The following is a 24270-nucleotide window of genomic DNA, read 5'->3' as shown; positions in this document are numbered from 1 at the left end:
ATTGAGTCTAGTAGGGTTGCAGGGGACAAAGTCAATGTGCAAGAATTTGTAATACTTCTATATATTAAAATGGGAAGTTGAAATTTAAAAAGCAATGGCATTTTTGCAATAGCATTAAAACCATGAAATTATTAGAAATACATCTAACAATATATGTGGAAAAAACAGTTCAAGATAGATGCAGGTCAAGCCCCAAGCTGATCTACAGATTCATTGCATTTTCACCAAAATCCCAGCAGGATTTTATAGAAATTGACAAATTGATTCCAAAATTTATATGGAAACACAAAGGATGAGGAATACTCAATTTTAGAAAAAACTAATTTGTAAAACTTAACACTACCTGATTTTAAGAGCTAACTCTAAATTTATGGGTACTTCCTAGTGATCCAGTGGTTAAGACTTTGTGCTTCCAAGCAGGGGATACGGGTTTGATCCCTGGTATGGCCAAAAACAAAACAAAAGTTAAGGTGGCACAGGCAAGAATGGAAGAAATACGAATAAAATAGAGTGAGTTGCAGTGAATATGCGGAATATGGTGAAGTGGCCTTGGTAACTAGATAACTGCAATTGTGTTAGTTGCTCAGTCTTGTCCGAGTCTTTGCGACCCTGTGGACTGCAGTCCACCAGGCTCCTCTGTTCATGGGATTCTCCAGGCAAGAATACTGGAGTGGGTTGGCATTTCCTTCTCCATAGATAACTACAATAAAGGGGAGTAAAAGAAAAGAAGTCAATATTAGATTTTAAACCTTTAAGAGAAACAGGAAGTTGTTTGGGAAAGAGAACCTTTGAGGAGGAAGATATAAAGATTGACTTTAGTAGCATTTTGTTTGATACTTTAATGAAAAATTCAAAAATTTAATGAAAAATTTTCTGTAGGGAGGTAGAAATAAGGGATTAAAGTTTAAGAATTTGGGGAAGGAGCTTAAGATTTGCGTGTACTCAGCATAAGCAAATTGAAACATAAGCCAGTACCAGTTCACCAAGAGAAAAGGTATCTACGGAGAAGAATGTTGCTCAGTATCCACAGTTAGGGCGTTAGAGGAGGAAGACGGGTTAGCAAAGCAGAGAAACAGCAGTTGGAAAATCCTTCTATGTGCTCCTCTTCCTCCTCCTCATATATATGAGCCTTTATTCTACCTCTTCGAGACACTCTGTATTTTCTTGCCTTGTTCATAGCTCATTTGTGTGTGTGTGCTCAGTCGTGTCCGACTCTTTGCAACCCTTTGGACTGCAGCCTGCCAGGCTTCTCTGTCCATGGGATTTTTCAGGCAAGAATATTGGAGTGAGTTGCCATTTTCTGCTCCAGAGGATCTTCCTAACTCAGGGACCAAACCCATATTTCCCACATCACCTGTGTCTCCTGCACTGCAGGCAGATTCTTTAACATTGAGCCATCAGGGAAGCCCTCACTTCAGCCTCTTTAAACCAGGGTGTATATTTCTTAACTTTCTTGTTACATAATGCTTTTAAAATGCTTTTCCAAAACTGACTAGTCCTAAATTGGATAATAAGATATTTTCAAGGCCGTAAGTACAAAGCTACATCTAATTTAAATACTTTGTCAAGAGAATAAATCTAGTGGTGCTGATTAGATTTAAGCTATTCAACTGGAACCAGCCTCTAAAAATACAGAAGTGCTAACTTAAGTTTATACTGAAGCGTGAGATAATTCTGAATAATTTCTAATTGAGTAACTTAATAGAATTCTTGGTGGCATGCAAGGGAAGTTGGAGGAAGAAAGTTCAAAACTGGAGAGAGAAAACAGAAGTACTTTTAAATCATTGCTCATAAAAGATAATACAAAATATTTGTTGGTTATTGGAGCTTATAAGGTTCAGCCTAGGCTGGAAATTAAGGCTGCTGGACTTGGTATAAGAAATTGATCTCTGTTGTGATACTGAGTAGTCTTCTAAAAACATATCTAAAGTACCTGAAATCTAAGCATTTCTGCATTAGATAACACAAATAAAACCCTGATTTTAAAAAAATGTCTACCTGTGACCTCTCAACTTTTTCAGAGGAAAGGCGAAAACAAGGCTTATTGCAATGGCTTGATTCTCTTCAGACTGAAAGCACCAGCTCTCCAGACCTACAGCTCACTATGGGAGCAGTGATTGTGGAAGAAATGCGAGCAGCCATCGAGAGGCAGACTGGTTTTCAGTGTTCTGCTGGGATTTCACACAATAAGGTGAAGGCTAATAGTAGATTTCAAAGAGAAACATAGATATATCTGCAGTTAAACACAGGGATAGAAACAAACACAAACTTAAAAAAACAACAACAATAAAACATAGATGGGATAGATACGAGTGGAGCATTTAAAATTTTTTTTATGTGGACTATTTAATAGTCTTAATAGTGTTTCTGTTTTATGTTTTTCTTTTTTTGACTTTGAGGTATGTAGGATCTTAACTCCCTGACCAGGGATCAAACCCACATTCCCTGTGTTGGAAGAAGTCTTAACCACTGGACCTCTAAGGGAAGGAAGTCCCTGCATGGGGCATTTAAACCATTACACATCTTTGAAATGGGTTCCTCTTTAAACTTCACATTGAAGACAAAAACCTAAGTAATTCTTCAACGTGAGAATTGACATTGCACATGTACTTGCCTAAGAAACAGGCTGAAAATTTTGCTGGAAATGGTTATTTACATAGTTGTAGCCACAATATTTCCTTAATGATTGAACTATCCAAAGAAAGGAGGAAGCGGGAATTCCTTGGTGATCCAGTGGTTAGAACTCAGCTGGGGAACTTTCACTGCCCAGGGCCTGGGTTCAATCCCTGGTTGGGGGAACTAAGATCCTACAAGCCAGGCAGTGTAGCCAAAAAAAGAGACTAGTCTTTTTATTTTATATATGAACTTATTCCTTATCTTTTCACTTGCTGAATATTCTAGTATTATCTCACTTCTTCTGTGGTGTGACCTAGGTATTCTCTGCTTTTTTCTAATTAAAGTACAGTTTGGCCTTGGGATCTTCATCATCTTTGATCTAGGCTTAGTCATAGGATGGTAGCTGATTTTCCCTGGTTACTACCTTCTCTCCCTTCCTCAAGAAGTGGAAAGTTCAGCACTGTGCAGCTTGCAGGATCTTAGTTCCCTGACCAGGAATTGAACCCAGGCCCTCAGCAGTGAAAGCACTGAGTCTTAACCACTGGACCACCAGGGAATTTCCAAGGAGAGGAAAGTTGCCAAATTACCCAGTAGAGTTTTGGGGGGGGGGGCGTTTCCTGGTTAGGTGGAGGGAGAGGAAACAAAAATCTCAATGTAGTAATTTAAACTAAATATGACCTAGTAGAAGTTTCAGAGAATTTCTCCCATGAATGTGAAGTGATTTTATATTTTTTCCTACCAATTATAATTTGTGAAATGATACCACTGAAGTACCTTATTCTTTGAAAAGACTTCTCATGGGTGTTTTTCATTTTGAAGTCTTATTTAGTATGAGATGTTTGCTATTGGATGATGATTTTGAGCCCAGTCTTTGTCACAGATACTAAATGATGGTAATCTGTATTAAACTGGGACTGAAAATGGACTGACCATTAATCAAGAAATGTCTGTCTCTAAGTGGGGTAGGGCAAAATGAGTTTGTTTCAGCATTTTCATATGGACACACTAAGAAATGCCTCTTAAGTCTCTTCTGTAGCTTCTTTGTTCTTTACCCTCTTGAAGTAGGAGAACCTTAAGGAACAGATGGGTGGAAAAAACTACTAAAGAAAAACAGAATGGAAGATGTGGGAAGAACAATGAGGATAATGATAGTGGGTCATGTTTTCCACTGTGGATGTTGTTGGACACCCAGGTTTGGAGATGTCTTGAGTTTCTGGTTCTGTTTTTGTTTTTAATGTGGAAACCACTAGTTACAGCCCTTAAGCTGTGCCTTGTGTGTGAATGTGGGTATGTGTGTATATTAATATTCACCGTGTGTGGGTATTGACAGTAATGAGGTTTTTATGCTTCCCATGCTCCAGGTTCTGGCAAAACTGGCCTGTGGATTAAACAAGCCCAACCGGCAGACCCTGGTCTCACACGGGTCAGTCCCACAACTCTTCAACCAAGTGCCTATTAGCAAAATGTAAGTATTCAGGGAGCACCTCAGATTTCACTCCTCTATCTATGTGAAGGCCCTCTCTAGTTGTAGTTTCTTCTGTTCCTTAAGAATTGGAGCCAAGGAAAACAGGTACCATGGAGACAGGAGGGAGATAACAGAAAATTTTGCAAACACACTGAGATTTCTTTTCTTAATGAACCTTCAATTCTGGATTATCTGTGGAAGATAATTAATCCTGAATTTTAAAAAATGAACTGATTTTTAGCCATACGTTTAACTTCCTTTTAGGTTTTTTATTAAAACCTATTACTAAATAATAAATAGGAATTTTAATTCTTTCCTTTTTTCTAATATCGTAGCAAGCCATTTAGGGCTACTGAATTGTTCCCATATAAAATTAATAACTAGGCTGTGCATACCAATTGTGTGTCCTTGACCAAGGGCTTATAATATTATTGAAGGGACAAGATATAACTGTTCAAAGCAATAATGAAAGTTCCGTAATCAAGAGTGTATGGAACTGCTAAATGAATTGTACAGGGAGTCACCAAAGTTCATAAAAGTCATCTGAGAAGGACTTATAAAAAGGGCATGGGATTTTGTTTTCAGATTTGGCACAATTTGGAGTCAGATGAGAATATAAGAGAAATACCAATTTGGAGAATGTTTTGAACACAAAAAAGGAGAAAGTATAAGGTATTTTCAGTGAACGGGACATGACCTAGGACCATATTGAGGAAAATAAGTAATGGAAAAAGGACTGAACAGATAGGTTAAGGACAGATTATTAGACATCTCAAAGGCTAGGTTGAAGAATTACTACATTCTTAAATACAAAAGGTTTTAGCTATTGAAGGGGTTTGTTTTGGGAGGTGGAATTTGAATCCATAAATGGGACAGTAGACCCTGTACAATTGAAAAGTTTATATAGTTGATTTGATAACCACTTAATGAATTGGCCCTTGTGTTTATGCTCCGGTTACTCCTATTCCTAGGCCCTAACTCCCAGAGTATTGAATTCCCAGTCATCTAGTCTTATTCTAGAAAATCAATAATTTACAGAACCACTGTGTGTTATCATTTTCCCTGAATCTTGGAGAGCTGCTTACACAGACAAAATATTTTATATCTACTGCTAACCAGATATTGATGATGTTACAAATTTATTGTCTTTTGTTGTTAGCCGTAATCTTGGAGGAAAACTAGGGGCCTCTGTCATTGAAATCCTGGGGGTAGAATACATGGGAGAGCTGACCCAGTTCTCTGAACCCCAGCTCCAGAGTCATTTTGGGGAGAGGAATGGGTAAGTGATTCCTGATACTGTTCAGTCATAACTTTTATGGATATGTTAAATTCAAATGTAGACAAAAGCATCAGGTAAAATCTAGACCTATTAGGTTAACATTCACTCCTTGAGGTAACTGCACTGATCCTTTTGCTTTAAAATATTAGATCACTATAGCCTATCAGTCTAGTTTTTTTTTCCCCCCATGTACCTAACTAATTAGGTTGGTAGAAAGGAAGTCTTACTTTGAAGCTTGGTTACATATGTGTACAAAGATGCTGTTATTCCTTTAAGATCCTTGTATTTAGGCTTAGTAAGTACCAAAAAAGCTTGGGGATGTAAAATCCTGTAGCTTGGTTGGTACTTTTCCAAAAATATAAATGATGACTTGACCTTAGAAAGCATAATCAGTATTCTTCTCCTGAGTAGTTTATCGTACTGGAATTCATGGGGAAGGGCAAGATTCTGTGATGTACTTAATTTTGAATAGATTTTTCCTTTTTCATGAAAGGGATAAAAGGTTTAGTATACTATAGGTATTTTGTTTTAACAAAAATAGTCATTTGCTTTCACCTTAAACTTTTGTGTTGGTTTTATTAGATCTTGGCTATATGCCATGTGCCGGGGGATTGAACATGATCCAGTTAAACCCAGGCCAATAACCAAAACCCTTGGCTGCAGCAAGAACTTCCCAGGAAAAACAGCTCTGTCTACTCGGGATCAGGTGGGCAGACATTCCTGACAGAACATTGTCTCTTTTAAGGGAACTGGTGGGTAGGTTTTGGTAGCTGTGAAAACTTAGATGGAACCTTTATGCTGTAAAATATGCAGGAAACAGAAGGGGTTTTGTGTTGAAAATTGATGAGTTTCACTTGGGATTTTTATTATTTCTTTTCCTTTCTTCCTTTCTTCATCTAAAAAGAACTAGAATGGAACTAACTGAAGTTTGAAATGGAATTACTCATTTTTTGGTAGATGAAAACTTAGGAAGCCAGGATATTGTGCCTCTGGTTTGTGTCTTTTTTTCTCAGAGCTGGAACATGCCTTAAGTTTACCTGATAGCATGCCAGCAAGAAAAGAAAGTGAAAACTCTTAGATTAGGGCAGGTCAGAGTTCTGAAGATTTCTATCATCTGGTGATCCTTATGGGGGAGACTTTTTTGCACACTTCCATTTTGGGGAGAACTGAACAAAACGACCATTTTTGCATGCAGAGTTGCTTAAGTCATGTCTGAGTCTTTGCGACCCTATGGAGTATAGCCGGCCAGGCTCCTTTGTCCAAGGGATTCTCCAGGCAATAATACTGGAGAGGGTTGCCATGCCTCCAGTATCTTCCCAACCCAGGGATCAAACCCATGTCTCTTAGGTCTCCTGCACTGGCAGGCGGGTTCTTTACCACTAGCGCTACCTGAGAGTTCTATAATAAACCTAGAGTCTTTAAATGAAAGTTTAAAATCTCAATACTTTTTTTAGGTGCAATGGTGGCTTTTGCAATTAGCCCAGGAACTAGAGGAGAGACTCATCAAGGACCGAAATGCTGTAAGATTTTCTTTATTGCTTGGGTGAGCTTTGGGATATAAATATCAGTATGGAGTAGAAAGAAGAACAAAAAGATACCAGCTAGAAAATGTTAAGAAATCTTTTATCTTCTCCCATAAAACTGCCGTAAAACTCAATATGATTTTCAAAAACCTCGATCTGTGAACTGCTGACTAGATCTGTGAAGACCTGACTACTCCTGTCTCCCTCATTACCATTTGCTTTTACATTTTTGTATATTATCTAAATCCCACTCCAACTCTGAATACACAGTGGATCTTCATCAGAGTACAGAACTGTTAAGGAGGACATTTAGGGATTGGACTGTAAATTATTCAGCTTTAACACAGTCCATGTGACAAAGAAGTATTCAGTTCTAGAGACAGAGTCTTAAGGCAAAGATTAAACATATGATTAGTTTATCTTCTCTCTTTAAAAAAACTATTGATACATATATATATTTATATACCATAAAATTCACCCATTTACAGTATAAAGTTCAGTAGTTTTCATATATTTCAGAGTTCAACTATTCCATAATCAATTTAAGGACATTTCCATAACCCAAAAAGAAATCTTGTACCTGTATTAGTGGGTACTAATCCTGTATTAGTGGATACTAATAGTTATTCTGCAAGCCCTAGGCAATTCTAGTCTGCTGTCTGTATAGATTTACTATTCTGGACATTTCATATCTGTGCAATAATCTTATATGTGGCCGTTTTTGACTGGCTTGAAATCTTTAACATGTTTCCAAGGTTTATTCATATTGTAGCATCTATCAGTCCTTTATTCCTTTTTATGACAATAATATTCTACTGAATGGATATACCACATTTTATTTATCAATTCATCAGTGAATGGATATTTGAGTTGTTTCCACTTTTTGGCTATTATAAGTAATGTTGCTGTGAACATTCATGTACAGATTTCTCTGTAGACATGTTTTCCCTTCCCTCGTATATATACCTAGGAGTAGAATACTGAGTCACATGGTAACTCTGTTAGCACATGAGGCTGTTGCTGCACTATTTTATACTCCCAGCAATGTAAGAGGCTTGTGATTTCTCTATATCTTTATTCTTTAGTCGCTAGGTATAAAGTGGTTTTCAGGTGCGTATTGACTATTTTCTGATTTTATTTGGAGAAATACCCGTTGAGATCCTTTGCCATTTTTGAAATGAGCTGTCTCTTTATATTGAGTTTTAAAACTTCTGTGTGTGTTCTGGATACAAATCCCTTGTCAAATATATAATATATAAATATTTTCTCCCATTCTGTGGATTTTCTTTTCATTTTCCTGATGGTATTGCTTGATGTGTCCTCTCCTGTTGAAACATCAACTGTATACTGTCAGGAATCATCTGTAATTAACTGTCTGCCCCTTTTTAGTGGAATTGGTGGTAAATGTTCTTTGGTTGTTTTGGTTTAGTCACTAAGTCATGTCCAACTTTGCAACACATGGACAGTAGCATGCCAGGCTCCTCTGTCCTCCACTACCTCCCAGAGTTTGCTCAAATTCATCTCCATTGAGTCAGTGATGCTATCTTAACCATCTCATCCTCTGCCACCCTCCTCTGCTTTTGCCTTCAAGCTTTCCCAGCATCAGGGTCTTTTCCAATGAGTCAACTCTTTGCATTAGGTGGCCAAAGTATTGGAGCTTCAGCTTTAGCATCAGTACTTCCAATGAATATTCAGGATTGATTTCCTTTAGGATTGACTGGTTTGATCTCTCTTGCTGTCCAAGGAACTCTCAAGAGTCTTCTCCAGCACCACAATTCAAAAGTATCAATTCTTCATTGCTTAGCCTTCTTTATGGTCCAACTCTCACATCTCTACATGACTACTGGAAAAACCATAGTCTTGACTATACAGATCTTTTGTTAGCAAAGTCATGTCTCTGCTTTTTAATATGCTGTCTAGGTTGGTCATAGCTTTCCTTCCAGGAAGCAAGCATCTTTGAATTTCATGGCAGCAGTCACCATCTGCAGTGATTTTGGAGCCCAAGAAAATAAAATCTATCACTGCTTCCACTTTTTACTCATCTATTTCCCATGAAGTGATGGGACCGGATGCCATGATTTTAGTTTTTTGAATGTTGAGTTTTAAGCCAACTTTTTGCACTCTCTTCTTTCACCCTCATCAAGAGGCTCTTTAGTTCCTCTTCACTTTCTGCCATTAGAGTGGTATCATCTGCATATGTTGTTGATATTTCTCCCGGCAATCTTGATTCCAGCTTGTGCTTCATCCAGCCTGGCATTTCGCATGATGTACTTTGCATAGAAGAAGGGTGACAATATACAGCCTTGATGTACTCCTTTCCCAATTTGGAACCAGTCCATTGTTCCATGTCTGGTTTTAACTTGTTTCTTGACCTGCATACAGATTTCACGGGAGGCAGGTAAGGTGGTCTGGTATTCCCATCTCTGGAAGAATTTTCTAGTTTGTTTTGATCTACACAGTCTAAGCTTTAGCGTAGTCAGTGAAGCAGAAGTAGATGTTTTTTCTGGAATTCCCTTGCTTTTTCTGTGATCTAACAAAGGTTGGCAATTTGGTCTTTGTTCTTCGGTAGGTAACATAAAGAGGTTGTGCTATGGGCTTATTTGATGTTGCCCACTAGGTGTCGCTCCGTTCTCATCTCTCTATCCTCTGATAGTCTGACCTCATGTCCTGTCATTTCCCCCTCACGTACTCCACTAACAGCCTCCACTCTGCTGGCCTCTTCCCTGTTTATTTAACACACCAAGTAAATTTCACCTTCACTTCCTCCCCAGTTCCTCTATCATATCAGCAGCCTCCATCACTCTCTGCCTTACTCTGCTTCACTTTGTAGTCATTTCTATTACAAGCCTACTTGTTTATTATATGTAGCTCCTACTACAAGATAAGATCCTCCAGAGCCTGGACTTTATTTTGTTCTCTCCTTTATCTTTCGATAGTGCCTGATACAGTTATAGTTAACTGGTTTTAGTCAACAAGGACTTTTTTGTAGTTGCGAATTTATATTCTCTCGAGATACATACAAACCTGAATAAGCTGTATTTACAAAATGCACAAAAATACAAAATGTTATTTTTACCTAAAGGTTTATTTGTCTTAAGTATATTTCTTCTCACTGGAATCTTGATTTTGAGGGGTCCCTGTGTATATTTGTCACCTTATTGCCTCTTGGCCTTACTTTCTTAGTTTGCTTTGCATCAACAGGATTCATATACTTAGATTTCACTGAAAAGTGAGTCAGTGATCTTGCTTTCTAGAGGCAAGCTCACTACCTGTGTATCTTCTATAGATGGGCTGTAAGGAGGTGATAGTAGAAACTTCTCTTCTTGAGCATGAGAGCATCAGAGGGGTTAAGAAGAGATCCACTACTCAATCCTGACCCCCTTTCAATGACTTACATGAACTCTTCCTTCAGTCACAGAATATAGTACTATAGACCTTTGTGTAATCTTCCTGCATGGATACTACAAAAGAACATTTAGGAGAAACCATTTTCATTTATTCTGTCAAATATCCTAGATATTCTAATACTCTATCACCCAAATTATGTCTTCTCCAGTTACTTATACTCATTTTTTATATATATATATATATATTATATATAACAGCACAAATATTTTAAAAATTAAACCCTATTTCCAAACCATTATGCCACCCTGCTTCTTTTCTCTCACACAGTTCAGTATTAGAATCCAGCTGCTCAAGGTAACTTTAGTTCTGTTTCAATCCTCTTACACCCACAGAACGACAGGGTGGCCACTCAGCTGGTAGTGAGCATGCGCATACAAGGAGACAGGCGTCTGAGCAGCTTGCGACGCTGTTGTGCCCTCACCCACTATGATGCTCACAAGATGAGCCATGATGCATTTGCTACCATCAGGAACTGTAACACTTCAGGAACCCAGACTGAGTGGTGAGTTTACTTCTAGCTCATCTTCGTTTGAGACTCATACCCTGTCTTTATTTAAAATTAGTATATAAGCTTTCCAGTTAGGGTAGGTTCTTTGTAGCAGGACCTGTTATAGAGAGGGGTGGTCATGCATTAAGGGAGAGAACACATTAGAAATGCCAGAAACATGGTTCAGCCTCTTTGTCTACATTTGGTGCCTTCCAGTGCCCAGGGATAGGTTTGAGAGGCAGACTGAACCAATACTACCCTTTCTGATACTAATTTGTTATAGTCAGGGAATGACCAGTTCTACTTGGGAATGCAGAACAAGTTTCAGAGAACTTCTGTCTTGACTGTCTGATTATTGTATTTTAAAATCATCCTTCTTGATAATGAAAATGACCTGTATTCACCAATAATCTCTATCTCACATCCCAACTCAGTTACAAGCACCACTGGTGTAATACCAAATGTCATAATAATAAATTTCACTTCAGCTGGCCATTAAAAATAATCAGCTCTATACAGGAGTGTGTTCATTTACTGTTCAGATAGTAATGATTTTTTCAGTATTGGAATCCTATTTAACATAGCCTCTTAAATTGTAAAAGTATTCCAAATTCACAAGGTAAATATATTAATAATATGTGAGAAAGATAAACTGGTTGTTTAATATAGATCTACATTAGAGATTATAAAAAGAAAAGTTTAGTTAGCCATCTTAAGTTATTGCTTATCTGAATATATTACTCTCTAAAGTTAAGAGTCTTTGTAATACTTAGAAGACTTACTTGAAGAATACTTACTTCTTGGTATACTTGTTATTTACAAAGACTAACAAGTAAATTATTCTAAGTAAAGAATGAAGACTGTATTTATTTTCAAATATTGAGTGATTTTACTGAACCAAATGATAATTGTGATACTATGTTCACATTAAACCTTATCAACTGACAGATTATAACATTTCACCAAGAGTATAAAATATTATATTGGCAGGGAAGCATAATAGTATCTGATTATAAGACTGTCTCAAAGCATGAAAGAGAATAGTGAGATACTGTCATAATAATCTTAAAATAGCATTTACCCTTTACCTCATTGAGGGACTAAATCTGTATATAAAAGCACATTTTCATCTTCTGAAATTCAACTTATGTGAAAATTTATTTGGATAATGAGATATAATGAGGAACTTTATGACAGAAATTTCTTGAAGTATTTCTAGAAATTTCTAGTATTTCTGAGACTAGGCTAGGTAATCAAAAGCAGTTGTGAAATTTCATTCTCTAGATAAATTCCAGAGTTGAAAATCAAGAGTTCAGGTTCTGTTTAAAAACTGCATAGAGCATTATTTTTCAAGTCTTTCCAGTCTAAATATTTTTAAACTTTTTTGTAGCTCTAGATAGTGTCTTGCCTCACCCGTGAATTTCAGCAGCTGTGCAGCAGTATCATGAAAACAGTAAACCCACTTGTCAGGGGAGCCAACTTACACATCCTGCTTACTGGGTGTTCACCAAAGCCAGTGGTTCTCAGGGTGTGGTCCTAGACCGCCACATCAGCATCACCTGAGAACTTGTTAGAATGGCAGATTCTGCACCCATCCCAGGTCCGCTGAATCTGTATTAACCCAATATACCCCAAAGTTTGAGATAGTGATAATTTCCTTTTGTGGCAGAACCAGAGTCCCAGTCATTTAGAAACTTAATGTGTCACCTGCGGCTAATCTATTTTTTCACTTTCTATACAGGGCCCCTCCCCTTATAATGCTTTTCCTCTGTGCTACCAAATTCTGTTCCTCTACCCCTTCACCTGGCCCAGACATCACCACCTTCTTGGGCAGTGACCCAAGTTCTCTGCCGAAAGTGCCAATCACCAGTTCAGAAGCCAAGACCCAGGGAAGTGGCCCAGCAGTGACAACCCCTAAGAAGGCAACGACTTCTCTGGAATCGTTCTTCCAGAAAGCTGCAGAAAAGCAGAAAGTCAAAGAAGCTTCACTTTCTTCTACTGCCACTACACAGGCCCCCGTGAGCCCATCATCCAAGCCCTCATTACCTTTCCAAAGCAGTCATACTATGGGAACCGAGCCCTTCTTTAAGCAGAAAAGTCTGCTTCTAAAGCAGAAGCAGCTCACTAATCCTTCAGTTTTCTTCCCTTCACAGAAGCCACAGTCCAGTCCTAAAGAGTTACCAAACTGTTTTCCAACAGAGAATCCAGATTGTGCCCCTGACTGTGAAAAGATGTTGAAGCTAGGATCCCCCAAAACAACTCCCACAGAGATGGATTTGGCCCAGAACAGCCTCAGCAGCCTTGCTTCTTTAACTTCCACATCTGCTCTGGAGGTGGCTCAGAAGGCAACTATGACCTCCAGTTTTCTGGCTGCTGAGGACCAAGTGCCCTGCGAGAAGTGTGGCTCTCTGGTACCTGTGTGGGACATGCCAGAACACTCAGACTATCACTTTGCATTGGAGTTACAGAACTCCTTTTTGCAGCCCCACTCCTCAAACCCGCAGGTTGTTCCTGCCAGTTCTCCTCAAAGCAAAAGAAATCCCAAGAGCCCTCTGGCCTCAAATAATAAACGGCCCAGGCCTGAGGGCATGCAGACACTGGAATCATTTTTTAAGCCATTAACACACTAGTGCTGCAGTGTGGTAATATTTTATCTGTAACCTGGGAGGTGGGAATAAGTTCACTTCTCAAGAAGACTTATAACTTCATGAAATTTTTAATAAGAAAAATAATCCAGATCTTGAGTTAAGGCTCCCATCTCTTTGTAGGCATGGATTCAAATCCTATTGCTGATAAGGATGTAAAAACTCATTTTTCAGATCATAACTGTTTTTTTAATTGTTAGTCTTTCACTTTTCACTTTCATGCATTGGAGAAGGAAATGGCAACCCGCTCCAGTGTTCCTGCCTGGAGAATCCCAGGGACGGGGGAGCCTGATGGGCTGCCGTCTATGGGGTCTCACAGAGTCGGACACGACTGAAGCGACTCAGCAGCAGCAGCAGGGAAGCAGTGTCAGTTTAGAATGCCTGAGCCTTGGAGCCTAAGAGATCTGGTTCCAAACCTGGCTTTGCCTCTTAGAATATGTCCTCAAGCAAGTCACCTTGTCCAGGACCTTGTTACTCCCAGTGCGATTTTGAGGACCAGCAGCAACACAAAGGAATGTGTTCTCCAGCCTCATCCCCACCCCTGCTGAATCTGTGTATTAATGAACTTGAGAAATGAATTTGATCAAGAAAATAACTGTCCTCTGGGCAATGTCATTTCCTTAGACCCTAAATACACATTTAAGAGGGAAGTGCTTGAGCCTTCAGGGTCACTGCCCTGTTCAGCTCTTTCCTATTGAAGTGTGAATATTTATTTAGCTTAAGGTTTTAAATGAATTATTGTAGCTTTTTGCACTTGTCTGTTTATATTACTGTATACTTACTTTGCTTATGTGTGTGGCTGTCAGCTGTGGCTTTTCTGATGTGGGACATGTTGATTACACAGAGAAGCCAACCAAAGGTCAACTGAGTGATGAGGGCATAAGGTACATGTACTCAAACCAGTACTTTTAGGCTTATTTTAGCTTATTTATAAATTGGGGACCTACAGTTTGAAGGGGGAACATTTGAAAACCACTGTGTCTAGCAAATTAGTTCTTCCTCCAAAAATACTTTCCACTTTTGTGTTAAGTATCTAATAAAAGACAGTACTTACCATGTACATGGCTCTTCCTTACCAGATCTGTAGATTTCTTCAAGGCAAGACTTCTTCACAGAGACTTCCCTGGTGGTCCAGTGGCTAAGACTCCCGTGCTCCCAATGCAGGGGGCCCAGAGTTCAATCCCTGGTCAGGGAACTAGATCCCACATGCTGCAGCTAAAGATCCCACAGGCAGCAATGAAGACCCAGTGCAACCAAATAAATATTTAAAATGGGAAGAAAAAAAAAAAGAATTCTTCACAGTGCTTTGCACACAATAGGTCCTTGATATTCACTGGATGAATACAGAGTGAAAATTTTAGGGTTAGGGGAACTAACACTAAAAATGTACAGACTACTATACACTTTTTCATCCTTCTCAGTGCTGTATCAATGCAGAGTGCCTCACTAGTTTGTGGAGATGTCTCAGTATCATTTTCTAAAACTTCCTTTCTTAATCTAGGGAGAAGTTTGAAAAGAAATCTCCTTTGGGTGCTGTACAGATCAAGTTGAACAAATTGTTAACACTTCAGTAGACAGGAAGAAGTCATACAGAAAAGCACTGTGGTAGAAACTTTGGTTCCAGTGGCCTTCTAGAGGCCAGGAGCGGTCCTGGGGGGAGGGGAGAGGGAGCACTAGTGAAGGACCAACAAGGCCACACCGGAGGCACACCTTGGTTTCTTGGGGATGCAGACAGATGTGCAAGGGCCAGTGTTGGGCAAGACCTGTAGTACCTTCATGGTGACTGCAGCCTTCCCTCATAGCAGTTTATGAGCAGCTGTACGGAAGGAAGTAAAGGGTTTTTAGTTCCCAACACCAGTAGGAAGTTCTTCAACCACAGGCTTCTTAGTAGCCAGTTAAACCAGCGATATTTAAAAAGCAGCCAAGGGACTGTGCTTCCCCTGCAGGGGGTGCAGATTTGATCCCTGGTGTCAGGGAACAGATGCTTCATGCTGTGCAGTGTGGCCAAAAAGGGCAGCGAAGCCTGAATGGTAGGGAGGCTCACTTTAATACTCTGAAGGCAGAATACCCCTGGGACCATAGGCCACGTTTATTATTAAATTTCTTTTGCAAGGATCAGTACTGCAAATGTAGTCCCTGTTTTTTGCATTGGACTTTAACCTTGAGCCATATTTCTCCACCCAGAGAATGTGGTAGTCAGGTACTCTGAACACAAACAGGAAGAAGACAGGTTTCAGTGGGTAGCCTTCAGCTCCAAAAAGTCAGTTTAGACTATAATATGAACCTCACTACACTTTGCATTGCTAGGAAAAGAGTGAGGATCAGATTGCCATGTCTCAAGTTCTACCCATCACTACATAGCTGGCATGCTTATCTCTAAATCTCTGATGGGGCAGTCATCAGCCTCCTTATGTAACCCTGTGACCATGAGCAAGTGGCCAGCCCCTCAAGTACAGGGTGGGTACCTGTCTTAGCTGGAAAGGTGACAGTTTGACTTTCTATTCTGCTCAAAGAACTATGCAAACCAAGCCAGCATACTTAAGTCACAGCACTGGGACACTGACCGCAAGTGGGGGAGAGGAAAGGACGCAGGGTGAACACGAGGCCGGCTGGGTTCTTTCCCCCCATTAGGGCTTAGCAGCATAAGGGTTTTGCTTTTCTCTGATCCTCGAGAGGAATTCAGCTCTGGAAGATGAGCCTGGGGCTTAAACATAAGCACGGTGTGTTCAATAAAACATTTTTATTCTGTACAATATATATATGTGTATTTAAATATATATATGTATGTATGTGTATATATATATATATACACGCAGAGAAACCTCAACCAAATCCCTGAGTCCATGGGAACCCAGGACACTAACAAAGGGAAAGGAGGGAATCCATGCCCTAAGGAGTAGGAAATATGGCAACATCTTTCCCTTTCCTCCAGGTTCCCTGCAACAGAGGGAAAGGGATGCTCACTGCAAACTACTAAAACAAGAGAGGACTTACATGGGGCCAGAGGGCAGGTGAGGGTGTGGGACGGGGAGCTGTGGTTGGGGAAAGTAAAACATACTGGTTGATCCAGCGTTAAAATCAACAGATCACTGCGGAGGCAGGGACAAGACTGACTGACATGCAGCTGACCCTCGGTTGGCCAAGTCTTAGCTTGGCGGCCCCACACCTGGGCCAGCACAACAAATAGCACCTGTGGGGCCTTTGAGAGGAGAAACGGGGGACGTGGCCCTTGAATGAAGAAGGGAAGGGGGAGAAAGCTGAGGAGCTGGCCTTGTGTCTTGGCACAGGGTGGGAGCTCTGCCTTCACTGTCCCTGTGCCTTTTCTTCAGACCCTGGGCCACCTGATGGCCCGGAGCAGAGGTCTTTTGTCCACAGTCAAGTAGAGGTGGGCAACTTACATGGCCTTGAGAAGAGGTATAGAAAAAGGAGAGCTTTCGAGGACCACCCCCAGCAGTTGTGACAATTCCTGACGTGCAAGAACCACACCAGTGGATCATGCCCAGTCCTGACAGTGGGGCCGGTGTGGCAGTGGTCAGCTCCCTCCGGTAGACAGGCCGCAGGGTTGCCAAGCTTGATGAGCCAACCAGGTGAACACTAGGCTACTGAGCACTGCCCTGAATTCTCCTGTCTTCTTCCTCACGACTGACTGCCCCTCCCTGGTCATACCTAGATTGGCATGTCTCCAGAAAAGGTGGCAGGGAGCAGGCAGTGGAGAGCACCCCCTCTCTCTAGCCTACTAACACACAGCCGCCAACATGGGGGGCAGCATGGCCAGAAGTCACCTTTTGTATTGTAGGGACAGCAGAAGAGCTGTGCCCGCTTGGAGTTCAGAAGCCCATGTTGGCCTGGGCCTCTCCTGCTGCAATGGCTTGCACATCGGTGACATGGCCGATGCCCTTGGTGACACCCTCCCGGAACAGCAGCTTGGCGCCCACCTTCAGGTATTCTGGGTGTTTCAGGAAGCGGAAACGTACCACTGCCTTCTCCCCTGTCCGCAGCTTGTCCTGCAGCAGATACACGGTCACTGGCCCTGGACCATGCCTCTTGTCTCTACTAGTCTTGGCCCTCCACCCTCGAGGGTTGAGCAGGCATCTACCCACCCCAAGTGGGGCTTTGTCCCCTTGGAGGGATAAGGGAGGTCTCTGAGTCTGGGGACAGGCTTCCCTCCTTTCTGGACGCAGGAGAATTCTGACTGTTCCCTGGGAAAACGGGGGCATGGCTGGGTCCCCTCACCTTGGCATGGATCTTCTCCACCACTGCTGTCTGGCGTACGTTGCCCACATGAACTGTCACCTGGAAGCCTCGCCGGAAGGTGGTGGCATGGAACAGCAGGACTATCTCTGCCTCGAACACTGAGCAGATGGTGGGATTCATCTCTGGGCTCACCATCACCATGCCCTGGGGAGGCAGAGCCCTCACACTCAGGAAGGGCAGACCTCACATTAGTGTCTCCTCCCTGGCTGCCCTCACACCCTTTACAGCTTCCTCTAGGACTTCAAACACAAAGACCTCAGAAGACTGAAAACCCGACTGAAAACCCTTCTCTTTAAGGAGCCCTCCCTTACCCACCTGTGTCCTCTAACCCTTCTAATGCTTGGTATTTTCAGAGTCCTAGACACTAGGGCTGTGACACAATGATTCACATTTAGCGATCTGTGCTTTGTGAGTATCCTAAGCCTTCTCCATACCCAGACAGTGTCTGTCCATACCCGGACAGCCCTCTTGGGTTAGAGACCATGTTCCCTCTGAGTTCCCCTGAAGCACCTTTGATGCTTCTCCTTCAAGCAGCCAGCCTCCCAGGCACTTTTCTTTGTGTTTTCTCTCCAACCCACCCTTCCACCTCACCTTGCGAAGGAGAGATCTGTCAAAGTCTCCGAGGGCCAGCGTAGCGGCCTGACCAGCTCGCAGCACACGACAGGCAGAGCGGTTGCGTTGGATGCTGCAAACTCTGAGCTCCAGGAAGCAGCCGTCATCCGTGGGGCCCACCACCAGCTGGTCCCCCTCACGGCAAATCCCACTGCAGCCCAGAGGGCAGGAGGCACAGCGTCAGCCTAAGCCCCACATATACTTTTCTACTAGGTCATTCCCTTCTGAGTCCCTCAAGTGGGGGAGAAAGACCCCAAATTGTGACTCAAAGCTAAGGAGATGACTGCCTTGCCCCAGTCCAGACTGAAGGCTCACACCAGCAGAGCCTGGCAGACAGGGACCTCCTGGCTTAATACTGACCACCTGATTCCTGAAAGAGCAATCATGCCCTTGGGCAGAGTTTCAGGGGACCTTGTTTCCCTGGTGGCAATGAAGTCAGCTGAATGCACTCTAGGTGTCTTCGTGGGGTCAAGACTCAGACTTCCCCCTGCAGAGGCCTGAAGGATCCTAAGAAGTGGCAAGTTTCTTCCCTTATAAGCCAATTTATGGGTTTTCTCCATCTCTGATGGCGAAAGCCTCATCTACAAACAAGCACATCTGTTCACCGCCAGGGTGGCCTGTGAGCTATGATGTTTTCAGGTCCTTGGGTGTGTAAGGGCTGAGTGGGGTAGATAACAAGAAAGGCAATTCACCTGGAAAGCGTCCCTCCAACAACTGTGCCCACTTCTGGTACCGTGTAGATTTCATCCACCTGAAGCCAAAGAAGATTCTATCAAGGGCTGGCAGCTCTAAAACCTCAAAACAGACTCTGGGCTCAGGATTAGTCCCTCCTAGTTCCCTGGCTGACTGCCTGTCCAGATGGCCAATTACCTGGAACTCTGTCAGCTGCTGCATGAGCTCCTCCTGCTCTTTGCTATTGGTGAGTGGAGGCAAAATATTCAGAAAGACTTTGAGCAGGTCCAGGCTTTCTCCAGACACGCTGGACAGTGTGAAGATAGGGGTGATGCTGTAGAGGGAGGCAGAAAATGGGCAGATGAGGAAAGTTCCAAATAGGAGGCAGTGGCTGGAGCCCCTACATGGAAAGGCAGGCCTCTCTCAGAGTGGACAGGGGCTGCCCTCTCCTATCTGGTAACCATTTCAGGAGCTTGGGGCCTCTCTCTATGAGTTTGGCATGTGAGACCCATCTCAGAGCCCAGGGAGATGGCAAACGTCTGGCACAGCACTTTGCCTCTAGGCTTCCAGGGGTCAGCAAAGCTGGTTGGGGGAAGGATCCAGCCTTCAGCAAAGACTCCCTCCCACAATCCCAACCTGGAAAACCACAGAACTGAGCCGGAACTGGTCTGGTCTGTAGGGAAGGGGAGGGGTACCCTGTGCTCCGGGGCCCTGTGGCGGCCTTCCCTGAGGATTCTGGAGTGGGAAAGCCTTACTTGGGGGACTGGGCAAACTGCTGTGCAGCAGTAACGGCATCGTCCTCAGAGGTGACCAGCATGGGAACCTTGTGGCAGCCAGGCTGCTTGAGGACCCGCTCTAGCTGGCGTACTGTCCTCTCCACGGTGGTCTTGGCACATAGGTCCACCTTGCTGACCACGATGAAGAAGGGCACTTTCAGGGCCAGTGCCAGCCCCAGGTGTTCCCGTGTGGTGCCAGCTGCTCAGAGAAGGCGGGCGGGAGAGTCAGGATGCGGGAAGGGGGAGAGAGCAAGAGGAGAGGTGGTCTGGCTCCCAGATGTGTAGGGGCCCGGGGAGAAGAGTGACCCCGCCCCTGCACCGATGCCTCTTACCGATCCCAGTGTTTGCACTGACGAGGAGCAGGGCGCAGTCGGGGCAGTAGGAGGTGAGGCCGAAGATGGTGGTGTGCAGGTACTTGTGGTGGCCTGCCAGGTCGATGAAGGTGATCATCTTGGAGCTGCTCTCACAGATCTCTTCTGCCGTCCGTGAGTCACTGTAATTCACCACCTGGCCCAGAGCCCCGGGCTCTCAGTGCCCCCGGCCAGCCTCCCCAACCCTGCAAGATCTGCCAGGACCTAAACCAGTCCCTGGGTAACCCTGCCTCTTAACCCTGAGCCCCACTGAGGATTTAGTTCAGTTGATTCCCTGTTTGTTTTCTAGGGAGGTCACAGTGGGTTCAGTGTCCTCGGGCCTTCCTTCATCTACACTACTCCACAGTCTCCACACTCTGCCCTCACTCTGTCCTTCACCACTACCATCCCATCCTCAGAGTCTGGTCCCACTGGGTCCCGGTGATTGCATGCACCTCTCCCTTGCTGTTAAAGCCCAGGATCTCAAAGCTGATGCTGGAGGTCCGGCCGGATTGAATCTCATGCAGGTGGCGGAAAAGGTTGAGCCGAGCCCGGCCCCGCCCATTGTCCAGCTCTCCCTGGGTCAGGACTCCAAGCAGAGTTGACTTCCCTGAGTCCACATTCCCCAGGACGGCCACACGGAGGTCCAGGAACTGCAGATGAATTGTCAGAGGTCAGGTTCCAACCCCTCACCTCTGTCCACTGAAAGGTCAAAAGCAGCGGCAGGGACTTCCCCGGCGGTGTGGTGGGTAAGAATCTGCCTGCCAATGCAGGAGACATGGTTGATCCCTGGTCCAGAAAGACTGCACGTGCAGGGGAGCAACAAAGCCCAGGAGCCACAACTACTGTAGCCTGTGCACCTAGAGCCGGTGCTCCGCAACGAGAAGCCACCAGGATGAGAAGCCCATGCACCACAATGGAGAGTAGCCCCTGCTCACCAACTAGAGAAAGCCGGTGCACACCAACAAAGACCCAGTCCAACCAGAAAAAAAAGGCATAGGCAGTCTCTGGGGACCAAATCTCAGAGTCCCAGGCCAGGGAAGAGTCTGCCACCAGAGGACCTTCCCAGGGAGCAGGGCTGTGAGAAACAGGAAGGGGTGGGGACCCACCTGTTGGTTGTCAGGAACCTTTCGTACTAGCACCTCGGTGATCTTCCGGGGTGTGTCGCTATCATAGTCCACTTCTCGCTCCCGGAGAACAGTGATGTCTGCCCCGACTCTGTCACAGCAAGGCCACAGCTGCCACATCTCACCTGTACTCCCCATCCCCCTGGACCCATGGCCTTCTCATACTTCCCCCAGAGCTCCGAACACCTTACTCCACTTCCTACCTGCCTCCAATCTATCCTGCACCCACAGCTCCCTTGACACAAATGAACCTTAAGTCAAGGGGCAAAAAGCCTGGGTCCAGGGCAGAGGACCCCAGAAAACTAACCCTCCCCACTTCAGCCCTTTGTCCAGAGAAGGCAGGTCCTGGGGATTTAGGGAAAGGAGGACCAAAGGGAAGCATACTTCTCTGCCATCCGGTGCAGGGTCTTGAGGGAAGCCCGCATCTCCTCCTCAGCCAGCCCCACCAGCAGCCCATTGTCCTCTACCCCAATCTGGTAGACGGCCTCACCACGGCCCTCCTGGAGCCGCCACTTCATCTGGGTCACCAGGTGCTCAAAACGATACTGGGATGGATTCACCAGCTTCAGCTTAGGGCAGGTGAAGTATCATGAGAAGAAAAAGTCAGAGATGTTCCTCCTGACCCCACAGGTTCCCCATCTGTCCTGCTGCAAGGACCAGGGCCTTCCCTTCCCTCTTAACCACCCTCATCCCTGACCTCCTCGGACAGCGCGTCCTCTTCCAACAGAATGAGGTACAGAGCCCTTACTCTGAACCACATCTTTAAATGACTGCTGCTGCTAAGTCGCTTTTCAGTGTGTCCGACTCTGCACGACCCCATAAACGGCAGCCCACCAGGCTCCCCCGTCCCTGGGATTCTCCAGGCAAGAACACTGGAGTGGGTTGCCATTTCCTTCTCCAATGCATGAAAGTGAAAAGTGAAAGTGAAGTCCCTCAGTTGTGTCTGACTCTTAGCGACCCCATGGACTGCAGCAGTATAGAGCATAAAGTTAGAAGGATCATAGAAAATCATCCCACACCAAGGACAACATGCCCCTCCCCAGCCTAAGACTCACTTTATATTCGATGTTTCCATCTTCAGCCTGAAAAGAAACAGGGAGCTGTTACCACACACTGTCCAGACCTAACCCTTACTTCCCCGATTCCCACTGGGGTTCAGGCAGCTAACTTATGAGAGCAGGAAGCTTGAGCTGCACTTTGTTTAGGTGTCTGTCAAAGGTCATGGCAGACTAGCCCTGTACTCAGTTCCAGGGTGACCTCTCTGAAGGAAAGGCCTCCAAGAACACAGTCAGTCATCCATCTAAGCCAGGAACAGAACCCTGAGTCCCTCTTTTTTGGATCACTGGCAGCATGCTCTTCTTAGATGTAGGATCACCCTCTTTCCTTCCTTCTAGGGCCTCAAATTGCTGTTCCCATGTCTTTGTCTTCTCCATGTCCAGGCTGTGGAGGCCGTTCTTTGCCACTGGTCTGAGACACCATTTCCTTCCTGCCCGCCCCTCAGCTGATGACACCAAGAGTAAGAGGTTGCAAGAGGTTTTGGAGCAGTGCCAGAGGGTGAGCTCAGCACTGGTCACTACAAACCCAGTGAGAGAGGAGCCAGGTGAAGGAAGAGTCAAGTCTCCAAAGTTGCGGTTGAGATGAAGAAACTCAGAAAAGATAATGAAGGAGGCAGACACCACAAACCAGACCACTGTGGCCTTTCCCTTTCTGCCCCCTAGTCCTCGCGCCCCAGCTGAGGTGAAATCTTGAGTCCATCACACCACCCCCTCCCCTTCCCTATATCAGATGACCCAACACAGAAGTATCCTATTGCCCGAGCCTTCCCCTCTCAGGTGCAAAAGGATATGAGATTTGCCTGTCCTGCCAGTCCTGTATTTCTGCACTCCTCCTCCCTGGCCATTTCATTTTCCTTCTCCCCTTCCTGTCATCATTCCATCCCTTCAAGGCTCTTTGACTCTCAGGCTCTTACAGGTCTTCACCGATAATCGCATGGGAGTGTAAAGGAGACCTTTCCCCATCAACAGAGACCTTCCTTTTTATCATTTTGCTGGACATGAAAAATTAGAATGAGTGGCTTCAGAATACTGATACAAGGATGATGGTCTAGGCTAAAGTTTCTCAAAGTGTGGTCCCAGGACCAGCAGCATTCGCATCACCTGGGAACTTGTAAGAAATACAGATTATCAGGGACACCTTTGACCTACTGAATCAGAAATTCTAGGGGTGCAGCAGGTGATTCTCTAACGTGCTCAAGTTTGACAACCACTGGATGAGGCTCTTCTCCTGTGTCCTCCTTTTCTATAGAGGGACAAAGTAGCAATTATTGTCTGCCTTAGGGAACAGCTGGAGCAGGAAGGTGGAGGCTGTGCACACTTCCTCGTAGGACAGGCAAAGGGCGGGAGGACTTAGCCTGAGTGTTCTCTGCTTGTGTTTGTGTGTGTGGAGAGGGAGGGAACATATTGCTCTTTTCCCGGTACTCCTCTCCTCCCTGGAACAAGTTTAGAAAACTCTAACTCCTCACTTCCCGGGATGCAGTCTCCTTTCCTTCAGTTGCACAGGAAAAGGGCTTGGGCATTCTACTCTGCTCTTCCCAAGGGATGCGGATGGGACCGCCTTTCCCCACTTCACCTGGAGTTACTTAGATGAGAGTGGGGAGATTCCCGCCGCCCTCCCAACTCTTCCTCCCCAGGGTCCTAACACAGGAATGGAGGCCCAGTCTTTCTGTCCCTCCTCCCTGGGGTCCTTGGACCGGAAAAAACGGTTCTCCTCTTCTCAGGGGTCTATGACACCGGAAGGGGGTACTATTTCTCTCTGTCCCGCCTTCCTGGAGTCCCGGTACCGGAAGGAGTGGTTACCTCTGAGCCCGCCACTTATCAGGTGCTCACCTCGGGGGGCAGGTACGGGGGGTTGTTTGCTTTGCTCCCTCTGTTCCTTCCGTTCTTTTTCTTCCCCTTCGGGCCACCGCAGCTGCTGCCGCCGCCGGCGCCCCTAGCCTTGAGGGTTCCGCCCACGGCCGGGCCCCCTCCGGGCCGGCAGCAGCCGCCGAACAGCTCCGA

At 44.5% G+C, this 24270-nt stretch overlaps 2 protein-coding genes across 4 annotated transcripts in view; one reads left to right on the top strand and one right to left on the bottom strand.

The window, feature by feature from the left end:
- POLH (polymerase (DNA directed), eta) overlaps positions 1 to 14603 on the top strand; it is a 29338-nt gene extending 14735 nt beyond the window's left edge. Inside the window, exons 2-8 of one of the 2 annotated variants that reach the window (XM_010863120.1) lie at positions 2022 to 2191; positions 3978 to 4081; positions 5241 to 5360; positions 5943 to 6066; positions 6815 to 6880; positions 10624 to 10793; positions 12520 to 14603. In XM_010863120.1, coding sequence (XP_010861422.1) covers positions 2022 to 2191; positions 3978 to 4081; positions 5241 to 5360; positions 5943 to 6066; positions 6815 to 6880; positions 10624 to 10793; positions 12520 to 13408 — 1643 coding nt within the window. In that variant the 3' untranslated portion in view covers positions 13409 to 14603. The remainder of the gene's footprint in view (positions 1 to 2021; positions 2192 to 3977; positions 4082 to 5240; positions 5361 to 5942; positions 6067 to 6814; positions 6881 to 10623; positions 10794 to 12519) is intronic. The other variant, XM_010863119.1, reaches the window with a different exon arrangement.
- Positions 14604 to 14653: 50 nt separating this feature from the next.
- Positions 14654 to 24264, bottom strand: GTPBP2 (GTP binding protein 2). 2 transcript variants are annotated; one of them, XM_010863118.1, is made up of 12 exons: positions 24100 to 24264; positions 22270 to 22296; positions 21599 to 21783; positions 21197 to 21305; positions 20543 to 20740; positions 20070 to 20244; positions 19717 to 19936; positions 19160 to 19295; positions 18982 to 19040; positions 18269 to 18440; positions 17657 to 17821; positions 14654 to 15239 (listed from the first exon to the last, which is right to left on the bottom strand). In XM_010863118.1, exons 3-12 carry the CDS (start codon positions 21730 to 21732, stop codon positions 15198 to 15200), a joined length of 1410 nt encoding a protein of 469 aa, XP_010861420.1. In that variant the 5' UTR covers positions 21733 to 21783; positions 22270 to 22296; positions 24100 to 24264; the 3' UTR covers positions 14654 to 15197. The 2 variants fall into 2 exon arrangements, with proteins under 2 accessions (XP_010861420.1, XP_010861419.1); XM_010863117.1 differs by lacking the exon at positions 14654 to 15239 and adding an exon at positions 16149 to 17427.
- Between the last annotated feature and the right edge of the window lie 6 nt (positions 24265 to 24270).

Source organism: Bison bison, unplaced genomic scaffold, assembly GCF_000754665.1.
Source record: "Bison bison bison isolate TAMUID 2011002044 unplaced genomic scaffold, Bison_UMD1.0 scf7180017864487, whole genome shotgun sequence".
In the NCBI taxonomy this organism is placed as follows: domain Eukaryota; kingdom Metazoa; phylum Chordata; class Mammalia; order Artiodactyla; family Bovidae; genus Bison; species Bison bison.
The sequence above is the reverse complement of the archived record's forward strand: the minus strand, read 5'-3'. Positions and strand labels throughout refer to the sequence as shown.